Raw genomic sequence first — 13,964 nt, forward strand, 5'->3', positions numbered from 1 at the left:
AAAAAAAACAAACATAATAAGGATACAGAAAGGCTACGCCAAATACACAGCGTATGCAGGATCACATTAGGGAAATACTAATTATAAACAATTTATATATATATATAATTATATGACTGCTCCTCTCCGTGTGTTACTCAGCTTAGAGTTGTTTTTCCATTGGTCCCAATTCAACCGTCGTTTGGTCCATTTTTAGATGTCTCCAAAAAAGTAACCCAAAGCCTGTGCCGCCCTTATTCGCACCGTGGGATGCTCATCCTTGAGCAGCACGGCAATCTTGTTGGCCACCGATTCGGTTTGTGTGTTTCGTTCGCTCAAGAAATTATGCAATATGCCTGTAAGTAAAGTAAGGTTGTTTAACATTAGATGGAAGAAGAGATGGGAACGACTTACCAATTACAATGGCTGCACTGCCTCGCACTTCGGGCCATTGGCTGCGTAACTTGGGCATACACGAGTCTACAAAGTCCTGGGTATGCTCTGTTAGCTCCAAGGCCTGTAAAGTAAATAAACCGATTCAATATCAAAAAAGTAAGGAATCTTATTTAAGTTTTCAATAAAATTTTACAATATAATTATTATTTTGAATGTTGTCATATTGCTTATGAATTTTGTTAAAAACTGGTACTTTAGTTCTTATTATGTAAAAGTTAACAGCTCTTTCATAACTTCTACATTTAAAATCCAAAATAAATTGTAATTTAAATAAAATAAAGAATATAAAGTATGTCAAGTGATTGTTACATTGTTAAAGAACATTTTTTTGAGTAATTATTATTACAAGTTAATAAATAAGAAAAAGTGAGATTCATTGGGTTTAACTATTTTTTAAGAGAAATATTAATACGTTGTTCCTTTTGAAAACAATTACTTCACATATCATCTATCAGCTTGTTACGCACATAATATTAATGGACACAAATAAAAAATAAGTATATATTTATTAAAAACTCACAATCACTTTGACAAACTCGACGACAAAGCTGTTGTACTGGAGTTGATGCAGTGCATCCGCATCCGGGCAGAGCTGCTGCTGGGCCATCTCATTGACTCGAACGGCGCGCAACAAGCGACAGACACGACGCAAGGTGCCTTTGCAGGCGCTGGCAATGCTCGATTCGTTCTCGCTGAGATGCAGCAGGAGAGGAAAGAGATTGGCAAAGAGCTGTTCTCGCAGTGCCTCCATGGATGAGGTGGGTGAACTGCTGCCATCGTCGTGTTTGGACTCACAGAGATCCCCAAATAAGATGATGGCAGCCTCACGCATCTCCATCGAGTAGCTGCCAAAGAAGGGACGTATCCTAATTGCGAGGGAGACATGGAAAGGCTCGACACGATCACTGGGCAATGCCTGCAGAATCCGTGACAATCCCCGCATGCTCTCCAGCGGTACATTGATGAGGCAATCACCAACAGTATCGTCGACGCCCTTGAGCAGCGCCTGTATAGCCATTTCCGAGTAACGAGGCGCCTCATGCTCCCCCAGTTGTCCCACATATCCCATGCCCTGCAGACTCAAACCTCGCACCACAGCATTGGGATCACTTAAAGCCGCTCCAAGATGCAACATTATGGTGGCAGCCAACTCGCCACACGGCTTGAGCGGCACCAAACGCGAATAGAGACCAACGGCTGCCACACGCTGTCCATCGTGCGGGGAGGCAACATATTTGCTCAATGCATTGATGAGCTGCCTCATCGCTGGACTGTTCAACTGCAATTGATTGGACAATCCAATGGCCATGGGCGTCAATAGCTCGATATAATTATGCCAATCCGTGCTGGAGGCCAACTGTATATTCACTGTCAACACCGTCGCAATTTGTTCCATCTCCAGATTGTTGAGGAATGCCTGAAAAGTTTCCAGCGCTATTTGACAGGGATTTAATTTCACCAGCTCCTTGTTGGGCACAAAACCAAATTTGCTTGACGACTTGCTTGGCTGACTTGGACTGGATGGTGCTCCCACTGGCATTGGTGGACCCAGATTTGTATAGCTAGACAGCGAGGTCAATAACATACAAAACATGTCCGCAAAACGCGTTTCCAATTGCTGCAAAATAGATACAAATAAAAATGAATTAAAGATACTCGGTAGGCAGTATAAAGTAAAGGCAAACTCTTGCAGTCTCGGGTCTATCGGGAGGTCAGTTGTCAGAAAGGAAGACGTCAACTCACATTGTGTATATCCTTGCAGGGCATCATCTCGTGGAGCGCACAGAAGATGGCAAATGGCGGCACACTGGCCAATCTCTGTCGATCTCCTGCCACTCCATCCTGTGGCTCCGACAAACACGCACCGCTCAACAGTTGCAGAAAGTTGTCCAGCATCAATCCGGTTAAATCGGGATCATTACACACCAGATGCCAGTATTCCACGAGATGTTCATCATAGGGCAGCGGTTGTTGCAACATCTCGGCGCAAACCAACTTGGGATGATGCTTTGTCAATGCCACGAGGGCTTTAAGTACTCCCGACTTGGCACGCGGCGCATCGCAGAGTTGCAATGCCACGAGGCTTCCTTTGACCAGATCGGGGATCGCATGGAATAGTTCCGAACCCTTCTGCTGAATGAAGAACTTGAGCACAACGCTGGCGCCAATTGTGGAGCTTTGTTCCGGATCACGCAGTGATTGCAGCAAGGTTTTACTGTAGCAAGTGAAGAGATTATTCAAATTATTATGGTTTTTTAATTTGGAAATGACGATTTAAAACAGAAAAGTCCAATGGGGACTGCCTTTTTAGGATGTTATAGCCAAGAATCATTTTGCTTTTGCTTATGGGACAATTCTTTATGAAGATTGTCACTGCAATTGAGCAATAATCCCTATTGTACGAGTTATTTACTATGAAATAAATTATGTGAAAGCCTCCGTTTCGTTCTCCTATAAGAAAGAGATGGAAATAGTAATTCTGAATAAGAGAGAGACGGAGATAGAGGACAGACATGCCGAAATTGCATCTTAAAAGATTTCCTTAGATCCAATGAATAAAAAAAAAGATTTTAAAGTTCATACCCAAAGATTGCGCGAGATTTAATTTAAAAAATAAAATGTATATGATGTATTACTCTTACATTTGGTCAAAATCTATAATCCTAATGCCAACTATGCACAGACATTGTAAAACCACAGCCTGCATTTTCTGTAAGATTTGTAGATGTGTTCTAATAGTTTTCTTTAGTTGGACGAAATGTAACATTTCTAAATATGAATAATAAATCTAAAAATTTAATCTTTATAATAAAACTATTCATAATTCATAATAAATAGTTTCCTTCAGGGAATCAAACCGAAACAAATATAAGTTACGGTTACGGTTCCTGTACGTCCCGAAATAACTATTTCGGTAAAAGGTTCTATTACAGTTTTTTTCTTTCGGTTCCGGTATCAGTACCGGTACGTAACGGTACAGCAAATCAATTTTGAAACATTTTAAAATTGTACGTTGTCGTTTTATAATAATATGACATCAAAACAAACAGAGCTAGGGCGAAATAATTGTTTGAACGAATTTAAAATTTTATGCAGAATGTATTTTTTTTAATGCAGAATGTATTTAGAGGCCAAATCTTGATCAAAATGACATTCCGCTTGAAAATCGGTTCAGTTTTTATCAAGTTATGACTGTTTGAAGTTTTTCAGACTGTGGGTTTAGCCACTTTACAAGTCCAAATTTTTGTTCAATTTCACATGATTTTTTACATAAAAATGAAAAGTCTCAGAATCAAGTTTAAAGTGTTGTTTTATACTTACTACGATATAAGGAGTTGATTAAAAGTGAAAACTTGAGATTTAAAATTTTGAATTTTCAAAATTTCAAAGGGGGGACCCTTACCATCGAAATCGAGTCTTGGTCGAAAATAATTAAATTTTCTAAATGAACAAAAATTGAATACAGAATGAATTTAGAGGCCAAATCATGATCAAAATGACATTCCGTTTGAAAATCGGTTCAGTTTTGATCAAGTTATGACAGTTGGAAGTTGGACAACTCTTTGACCTAGCAACTTTACCACAACCGTACCGGTACAAACGTTTCGGTATTTGGTTCTTGACAGACAATTTTCATTCGGTTACGGTTTCAGTTCCAGTCAAAAAAATGAAACGGTTAGTTTCGGTTAACGGTTCCGGTACCGGTTCCGACGTTATTTCCTTGTTTCCTTTTACAGATATTATAAACCCCAAAGTACAAAACACTTAATAGACGAGTTGAAAAAAATTAGAAATTGAATCTCAACGCTTTTCTTGATCTCCAATGCGATGAAAATTCTATTGTGTAAATATTATACTTAATACTGATCTGTAATTCTTATTTTGAAAATGTCAGATATCATCCATACAAAAATTGAAGAAAATGTATCCCAGAGAAATTTCCTTACCAAAATTGCAGATATTGAAAGCTAGAGATGCGCTGGGCTATAATCTTGGCTATATCGCCAGCCAGATTGTAGATCTGCTTGGGCTCATCGGTTATGATGTGTTCTTTGATCGATTCAATTTCCTTCAACCACTCGGCACTGCTATCGATGCTGGCGATGGTCAACGTTTCATAGATGCACGCGATTTCCAGTGTCTTTTGGAGTATATCCACGGACACTTGACGCACAGTTCCATTTGAATCGATGCAACGGGGCACAATCTTGCCCAGCATTTGTCCCGTCTGATTGAACTTGGAGGGCGCTTCACAGCCGCCGATCTTCATCGATTTGATGTACACTTCGAGGGTGTTGTTCAGCACGTGACTGGCACAGATTCTCACCTCGGAGTTCTTATCCCTCATCCAACATTCGAGTATGCCAATAATTAAATCGAGTGTCGATGGTGACGGATCCAGTTCGACAATCACACGAACGAGTGCATTTAATTGGGGTAACGATTCATTCAGATGCTTGGCCAGAAAACTATTGTGCTCATCCTCCTCCTGCGACTCGAATTTCATTTTCAGCTGCTGCGCACAGCCAAAGAAGTTTTTACACGCAATCTCAAAGATGACACTGCCATCCACGCACTCCGAACTGTCGCTGCCGCCTGCGAGAAAAAAGAAACGAATTATTACTAACTGATAGTTGTGGCGAGTGAAAGCTCGCCAGTATTTAATTTCACTTAGCAAATATTTATAAAAAGAATGTAAGCCAAGTAGATTCAATCGTTGATAGAATCTTTACCGAGTAGAGCCACTTGTTGACTTGTTGTTCGTTGGAAAATCACTCGTTACGTCTGAATTGTTGCTTTATTAACAACTACAGCCACTCGCTAAATAATAACGAGTAAATGGCTAAGGACAATAGTCACTTAGCACATAGAGGTGTTGAGCCGCAACGAGTTTAATCCCTCGATACTTTGAACTATTCACTCGTTAGTTGTTAACATAAGCTGTACTCGTTGTAATGTACTCGCTAAGAGCGTTTTATTCACTTTTTGTACAGGGCAGTTTGCTGTACTGTTACTCGCTATAGTTGCTGCACTTGTATCTTAAAGTTCTAAGTTGCGAGTGAAATCACTCATGAAGTGTAGTAACACTGGTTAAGCTTATAATACAAGCTTTTTGGCTGGTCAGTAAAATAACTCGTCAAGAGCTAATAAAGGAGATGTACTCGTTAAACTACCTTACTTGGTGTAAGGCACTCGCTGAAGTCTATATAACACCTCTCATTACTCTTAACGAGTAATCACTTGTAAAATAAATACTTCACTCGCTACAAATGCAACGAGTAAGCAGAAACAGCAAGTACTCGACTTACACTCACCGATGCGTATGAAATCCGTGCCCAACTTTAAGATGGTTGGCAACAATGGCAAATCGTGGAATGGCGATTCAATGGGTATACTGAAGACGGTCTCCATGATTTGCTTGCGATGCTTCAGAGGCGCTGGAAGTTGCTCTTTGGTCACAATTAGCTGATTGCAAATGCTGAGCAGCGTTTGAAGAATGGCCGACATGATGGTCTGATCCTTATGTCCGGCCAATTGGATCATTAGAAAGTTAAGCATGGCATCGTCCAAGTGCTGCAACGATTGCAATGGATCTGCCTCGTCCATAATTCTGCCAAAGGCTTTTACAACAAGTAAATTGCTTTTGTAGTTCTCCAGCTCCTTGTGCGTGTCCTTGATGAAATGAAGATTGCTAAAGAAACCAGTTGAATGCTTCCGTCCGCCCATCTGGGCCAGTTCCGATAGCTTTTTGATAACATGCGCCAAATGCTGACGAGAAATGTAACCCAAGGCCCGAGCACAAGGCTCAATGCGACGTTCGTATTCCGCATGCTTGACATGCTTATCGAGACGCTCCTGGCGTGCCGTCGTCACAATCAGATCGATCTTTGTGTGAATGCAGGCGACATCGGTGACCTGGCAGAGTGTTAATGCCACCGCTTGGAGCAGCATGCCACGCTCGGCACTCAAATCCGGCAGCTGCCACTCAAAGTGTGGCAAGTGCATGGGATACAAATACATTTGATCGGCCAATTTGCTGGCCAAACGTTGGGCAAAGTGTTCATCGCGTGCGTTGAGAAACTCGTTTGTCTCGAGCACAAAGTCATGCAACTGTTGCAGATACGCTTCCGGCTTATTGATGTGCAACAACATGTCGGAGATGCGACGCTCCCAGAGCTCCTCCAATGCGGGATTCAATTGCGGATGATAGTACTTGAGGAAGCTGAGTATATTCGAGGCGCGCTTGATGCACTGTTGATTCCCCAACAGGGCCAGACAACGTGCATAGATACTCTCCGCACTGGGCACAATGACCTTGCCACGTTTAATTACACCACCACGATCCTCGACAGCAGCAGCTGCTCCTCCTGCTCCTGCTCCCGTTCCTGTTCCCGATCCAGCTTCAACTGCAGCTGCTGGAACACTTTGCTCATCATCACTGGCAATGTCGTATTCAATGTGCGGCGATTTGGCAAATAAGCTGGCCAAACATTTAGCCAAGTTCCCACAAATATCCGTATAATCCAAGAGCAGAAAATAATTGAGTAACTCACGCTTGAGCAGCTCATCCAAAGTGCCCACGGTGGAGGCGAGCATAAAGAGTGTATTCTCACAGCTGAGCACCAATGTGGCATGCTCCTCCAGAGTGCCATGCTCTTGACTAATCTTGCTATACTTGCAGCTATGTCGCACCACAAACCACACAAATTCCTTGTCCCGGATCAGGGATTTCTGTGCCAAGGCCACAATTGTCTTCAGCAGCGTCAGTTTCATTTTAACGCTACGCTCCGTGAGAATCAATTGTTTGAGGCACTCGATGAGCGACTGGAGGCGACTCTCGATTTGCACGGCACAGCTGTTGAGCAGATGCGTCAGGATAAGCAGCGCTTTAATTCTTTCCCTTTCGCTGTTGGTGCGCAAATGGATGAGCAGTGTGTCCATGATTTTACCAGCATATTTGCCCGCCAAGAGATGAAAACAGCGCAAGACCTCGTAGTGTCCCTTCACCGTCTGCGGTTTCTCATAGTCCGGATAGACGCAGACGAGATCAAAGAGATGTGTGATTAGGGCATCGATGACACCATCGAGCACCTGGGCGTCCAGCGAGAGATTCGTTTTGAGCACCGAGCATAGGAACTGTGTAACCGCATTGCGATCAACGCTGCGACGATAGAGTGCCAATATTTGTGGCACAAGCCGTGGCGCCTGATCCAGAATTCGATCGGTGGGCAACAATGGATACATGCTGGACAATGCCTGGAGTATCTCCATGCACACCTTGATCTCTCGCGATTGCAGCCATTGATTGAAGAGGACATCGTAGGCAACGCTTATTTCTATGGCACAATTTGCCGAGGCCTTCGTTTCCCCCGTTGGCGTATTCGTTCCATGCTCCAGGAGGGCTTCACTGAATCTGCCAATTGCGTAGGCATAGGCCAGCTTTATATGATCCTGCTTAATGCCACCCAAGTGGGGCTGACAACGTGACAATATCGTCTTGATGTGCGGCACCAGACCTGCCGTATTGGCCATAGCCAATTGGCCGAGGCACTGCATCAGCATAAAGTGTGGCACGGTGCCAACGGGACCACTGTGCGTCAGCAGCGATTCTACGACCAGAGAACAATCCTCACCCCGGCCAATTGAAACGAGTATAAGCAGTGCCGGATTCTGTACCAATGGAACATGTTGATCCACGTTGCGTGTCAACTCCTCCAGTGCCAGCAAAATCAATTTCTCATTGGCTGCCGTTGGTAACGGCGTGTCCGTTCTAACTACACGATGTATACAACTGCAGAAATGACAAAGGAACATTAGTACATTCTGTTTGGGATTCTGGCAAGGATTAGCACTCACTCCAATAGCAGGGCAACGGTTTGTTCGCTCATTTTGGCATTCTTGGCGCGATATTCAGTCAGTATGAGTGTGGCACGCACTGGATGCGTCTCCACAATCTTCACAATCGCCTGTTGCATCGCCTGACGCACTTGCTCATCCTTGTCCGTCAAGCTATCAAAGATGTTGTGCATTACGCCTGCCGAGAAAAAAATCACAAGTTAAAGTTTTAATTTTGGTAACTGTGATGATCTATACATATATGGTATATTTTTGTTGTCCCATTTTCAAGTCTGTTCAATTAAATAGGTTTAAGACAGACTTGAATACTTGAATTTAGACTATACAATTAAAAAAAAAATTCAGTGAAAATCTTTAATTCGGAACGAAATTGTGAAATAATAACTGTATTGTTGAAAATATATATTTATACTTTCCTAGGATACTTAATTAAAAAAGTCAGTATTTATATTTGGGATTTTCTCAATCGTCCCGATTATTCGGTCTTTAATATTTCTGAACTCGTAACTAGGGTCCGTTACTTTCACGAGGAATAAGTTTGTTTAATGCAAAAATAACTTTCCATTAACTGGAGTATGAAGATAGGAATTTATAGTAATTTCAGGACTTTAATATCGTTAATGACAACTATTTGAGACTTTTTCGAAAAATAAAAAACTTTAAAACCTTTGTAATTTATTTTTAGCTAAAAATCTTATTCGTCCTGATCAGTTAAGAAACACCCAAGTATTTAAAGGAAAAATTATTCCCTACGTAAAAACTAAACTATAGTAACAATTCTATAGAATTGTTTAATACTTGTAAATATTTATTCTAATTTTAATTAAACAAGGTATGCGATTTTTGTAATTTAAAGTATTTTTTGGAAACAGTTATAAGTTTACTTATTCCTCATTGTATCTTAAAAATTTCAAAAATATGATTTTTACATAGTAATTGCTAGTCGAGCACTCCCACTGCGCCAGTCTCTCAGCAATTAAATTAAATACTATTCTTTTTGCTAGCGCTTTTAAATTTTTATAGATAATTGCTATCAGTTGGCTTAAATAAATATCACATAATTTTTCTATGATGAGTTGAAAAACAAACAAAAACAAAACGAAAGAGAAACTCTTTGTTAAAAACTGCGAGAGTAAATAATCAGAGAGTGGGGGGATAAAGCTGATAATCTGAAAATACTTTTAGTTTGAGAGGAGGAGGTTTCGCATCAATGTGAACATTAGCATTAGCATTAACATTAACATTGACTGGGCAATGGGAAAATGAAAGAGGAATAATGTGTAGCTTGCCATTCATTAGAAAGAGGCTCAAAGTCAAGTGTTGTGTGTGAGTGTTTGTTGCATACAATTGCAAAGTGTGCCATACAAATAGCTTAATCAACAGGTCACACATAAAGACACACGTATGTCCTTGTTTCTATGCATGTGTGTGTGTGTGTGTGTGTGTATCCTTTTGAGCTAAAGCGTAGTTTTATTTATAGACAGCGTAATTTGGAAACTGGAGCAGGAGCAGGAGCAGATGCCTGGCGCCTTTCCCACTCACTCCAATGTGACCTGATTAGAGCAGGCGCTGATAAAAACAAAGTAAAAAAATAAAAACGCCCAGACAAAAGTGGACACGCATATACTTTTGTTTACATACATATGTATGAATGTATATACATATGTATGACTACATGTACGGGAGCTTGAAGCGGCTGGTGTGTCATATACACAAGTACACATACAGATGTATACTTATTATTTGTTATTATAACAGAATTTTGCATGTACCTTCGAGAACTGTTGGTTTATCGGCATTTTGTGCTGCTGCTGCCGCTGTCGACGCCGCTGCTGGCGTCGCTGCATTTGATGGAACGCCCGATGGACTGCCCTGGCGTTTATCCATCTTTTTCGTGGAATTGCGTGTTCTCTTCCACTTCTCCAGTTTGACTGAGATGTTTGACTTTTTCCAATTGGTTTCTTTGTATTATTTTTCTTTTGGTTTCTTGCTAAATTTAATTTCACAATTTTACGCTGACGACTGCTCAGTCGCAGTCTCAGTCTCCAACTGCGTCTCCGTTCTTGTCGCTATCTCAGCTGTAAGCAACAAGTTTGGTTGTCAATTGGCAAAGGTTTTTTTATGGGCAATTTAGGGCTTCTTTTGCGTTTTTACTCAATCACTATGCACAATTATTAAGCCCAGTTGCTGCAACAACAACAACAATAATAAACAAACGCCTCCGTTAGCGCTGTTGCTACACCGTGCCACAAACTATGAAATGCGACCGCTCTGGCCAATGACGTTTTTGATAAATACAATATTTGTGGTTGCAGCCACTGCCGCTGCCTCTGTCGTTGTCCAACCGCGCAGCGCAGCGTTGACGACAATTAGTATATGGAACTTTGCCTCTGTGTGTGCGTGTTTGTGTAGGAGTGTGGTAATGTGTGACGTTGGCATGAATCAGACGCTGACGCGACTTCTACACGCGCGATTGATTTCAACACAATGGAAATCAAAACACTAAAAAATGCATTTGTTTTGCGTTTTTTATGCAATTATTTTGGTACGCGCGGGCAGCGCTGTTGTCAAAACAACTCTGTAATTGTGATTGATATCGATACGTGTACCTTAAATATATCGATGCGAATGTAAGTTTACCATAAGATCGTTACCTTATATCGTATCACGATATCTCTTATGCCCGCCAAGTTTGAATTTAATCGATTAATAATTTTGCAATGATTGCGCTTTGAAAAAATGTGCTTGTAAGTAACTTGTTGTTTATTTTCCGTTTTGCAAATGTTGAACTTTACTTTTTGCTTAGTAGTGCGGCTAAGAAATCTTGAAGTATGCATCTTATTTAACCTATCGATAGCTTCATGTGGCGTAGTATTTTAACAGCTGATTTTTGTCAAACTATCGCAACACAATACCTTCGATAAAAATTCTTAAGCTTATAAAAATAACAACGTACGTACAAATTTTTGGAAATTTTTGTTTTCGTTGCATAAACATCAATTAAAAAATCAATTTTAGAGTCAAAAAATGCGTTTGCTGAGAGTGGGCGACCGCATGACAGCGCTGCGTGTGCGTTTGGAGGAGAAATTGACGCTACCGGAGCGCTTTAAGGGCACCGTCGTGGAGAAGTGGACAAATTACTGGAAAGGATTGTTGCGTGATTACACAGAAGTGGGCGTCGGTGTCGTCAAGGAGTCGTATGCGAAGCCCAAAAAGGCACTGCTCTATGGTACCGGTGGACTGGCAGTATACCTGGCTGCCCGAAACAATCCCGATGAGCGTGCCTTTTTAACGCTGTTGCGGAAACAAACAAATCGCATGGTGACTCTTCCGCCGGAACAGCAGAATCGCGAATCTGCCGACTATCTGGTTATGCTGGAGCGTGCTGTGAATCAGAAAAAGCTGCGCCTACTATCACTGGGCATCCTCACTCTGATGTGGGTGGATCTGTACGACGAGGATGATTGCACCTATCCGGCCATCTGTGAATACACCTCGGTGGGACTTCTCAATTTCCATGAGCGCATCATTGACGTGGGCTTCTGGAACGAGTTCTGGCGTCTCAAGTACAAGATGAGCAATTACGACATCAACTATCTGTGATAATGGCTTCATCAATCGACGAATTGTTTGTTACCTCTGTTTAATATCGCAAATTGTACATCAAAAAGGAATAATAAATAGTACAAATTATTGTTTGTAATACAAGTTTTCTTGGTTTACGATGCACTCGCTGCTGTCGGCTCCACAGTCGATTTCTTTGGCTTGAAGTGGGATTCCAGTAGTGCTGTGCATTCCTGTAGATTCGCTAGATTGTTAATCTTGCCCTGGAAATTGTTCTCCTTGCCATTGCCCTTGCCTTCGAGCAGCTCGAGAAACTTTGGGCCCATCTCTTGAACCAACGCCGGTTCTCCCCGCAGCACCATATGTCCCTTGGCGCTGCTGCCAGCTGAGATGCCCTCGGATACGGTTAGAAAATAGAATATCTCCTCCGGCGCATTGCGCAGAAATGTGTTGATGAAGTCCACCTCGATGCCGTCGCGTCGATGCAATACAAAGTATTTGGGACGCATGGATTTGGTTAGATTCTCGAGACGCTCCGCCTCAGCCGTGGCGAAATCTTTGAGCAGCTGTTGAAACGATTTGCGAGTGGATTTCACATTCTGCTGCAGCTTCTGCACCAAGTCCAGATGCTGCTGAGCGCCGCCTCTGTGGAGTTGTGAATTTGTAAGTTTATGGAGCGGGATGAATCATTGATGTACTCACTTGAGGGCCACCGTAAGCTGTTGCTCCCGTTGAAAGAGCTCGCCGAGCTTTCGCATTGCACGTTCGCCCACCACAAAGTAGACGAGAATGTTTGTCTTGACCTTTTCGGCGTAGAGCAGCTTGATGCACTGCAGCTGGGACAGATCGTTGACGTGAGTGCCACAGCACATGTTCGACTCGATGCCCTCAATGCGCACCACACGCGCCAGTCCCTCGTGATCCTTGGGCAGACCACGGGGAGCACGTGCATCCTGGAATTCCAGGGCAGCCTCTGGATCCACCAAGACAACGCTAACTGGACGACCCTCGCGTATTAGATCATTTGCCTGTCGCTCAATGAGGTCCAGTGACTCCCGGCTGATGAGATGCGGTGTGCTCAATTGGATGTAGGAGACACTAGAGCCCAGGGACCATGAGGTTGTGTCGTATTTGAATTCACGATCGAATAAAGCGGTTATCAGATGCTGACCGGAATGTTGCTGCATGTGATCCAGACGACGCGACCAATCCAAGCGCTGTCGCACCTCGGCGCCCTCCTCGAAGCTGCTGCTCGACTCCACAAAGTGGACGGCTGTGCTTCCCTTGCGCACAACGCTGCGCACCTGCTGACCATTGATCGTCCCATAGTCGCAGGGCTGACCGCCGCCCTCGGGGAACAGAATGGTGTCCTCGCAGACCACATTAAAGCCCCTCAACTTACGTTTCTCCGAGCTGTTGTTGTCCTCACCGCCCAAGTCTAGGGTGGCATAATCACAGGAGACGATCGTCGTCTGGAACTGCACAAGAATCGAATTGAGTTGAGTTGCGATAATTAATTAATACACTCCACTTATTCCATTCACATGTGTACCTCCTTAAGGAAGCTGTCCTCCTGGCATTTAAAGACCATGTTGCCAGCCGCTTTTTCTGCTTGGGTTAATTATGAAATCTTTTGGCAATTGCTGTAATTTACAGCGGCAACAACAATAACAAACAGCGCGCTGCTTGTTGACTTTCGATACGTTAAAGCGCATATGTGAGTTACGTGCTTTGTTTTTGCGTTCACGTTACATTACGTTTGAGCTTTTGCGCTTAAGTTGCTGGTTTTGCGTTAACGTTGCTCTTTATTGCGTATGCTCTCTGTTTTGTTGCCTACGTTATTACACACTGTGTTATTATTAGGGGTATTCTCAAACAGATTATGATTAGATTTTGATTATATTTAACCAAATCTTAATCAGTTGCTGGAACGATTGGGTTTTGATTTCCTGAACTTAAAAAGAAATGCGCGAAAACACAATATGACAAAAATGACTATTTATCCATATTAAAATCATAACAGAATGTAAACAAACTCCAAGTGTGAACAAATAGTGTTATTGAAGTGAACGGTCAAACATAAGTATAGTCGAATTATAATCTAATCG

The 13,964-nt window shown here is 42.3% G+C and overlaps 3 protein-coding genes across 3 annotated transcripts; 1 reads left to right on the forward strand and 2 right to left on the reverse strand.

Moving 5' to 3' along the window:
- Positions 1–158: 158 nt before the first annotated feature.
- Positions 159–10,852, reverse strand: LOC117794109 (maestro heat-like repeat-containing protein family member 1). Its single transcript, XM_034634596.1, has 8 exons — positions 10,065–10,852; positions 8,293–8,470; positions 5,751–8,227; positions 4,383–5,031; positions 2,179–2,650; positions 956–2,053; positions 394–496; positions 159–335 (listed from the first exon to the last, which is right to left on the reverse strand). Exons 1-8 carry the CDS (start codon positions 10,177–10,179, stop codon positions 193–195), a joined length of 5,235 nt encoding a protein of 1,744 aa, XP_034490487.1. The 5' UTR covers positions 10,180–10,852; the 3' UTR covers positions 159–192.
- A 422-nt stretch (positions 10,853–11,274) lies between these two features.
- Positions 11,275–11,995, forward strand: LOC117794113 (mitochondrial import inner membrane translocase subunit Tim29). Its single transcript, XM_034634600.1, has one exon. It carries the CDS (start codon positions 11,320–11,322, stop codon positions 11,893–11,895), a length of 576 nt encoding a protein of 191 aa, XP_034490491.1. The 5' UTR covers positions 11,275–11,319; the 3' UTR covers positions 11,896–11,995.
- On the reverse strand, positions 11,889–13,561 carry LOC117794112 (alanyl-tRNA editing protein Aarsd1-B). Its single transcript, XM_034634599.1, has 3 exons — positions 13,409–13,561; positions 12,559–13,334; positions 11,889–12,501 (listed from the first exon to the last, which is right to left on the reverse strand). Exons 1-3 carry the CDS (start codon positions 13,445–13,447, stop codon positions 12,012–12,014), a joined length of 1,305 nt encoding a protein of 434 aa, XP_034490490.1. The 5' UTR covers positions 13,448–13,561; the 3' UTR covers positions 11,889–12,011.
- Positions 13,562–13,964: the final 403 nt, after the last annotated feature.

The sequence above is a fragment of the Drosophila innubila genome, chromosome X, assembly GCF_004354385.1.
Source record: "Drosophila innubila isolate TH190305 chromosome X, UK_Dinn_1.0, whole genome shotgun sequence".
NCBI classification, from domain to species: Eukaryota; Metazoa; Arthropoda; class Insecta; order Diptera; family Drosophilidae; genus Drosophila; species Drosophila innubila.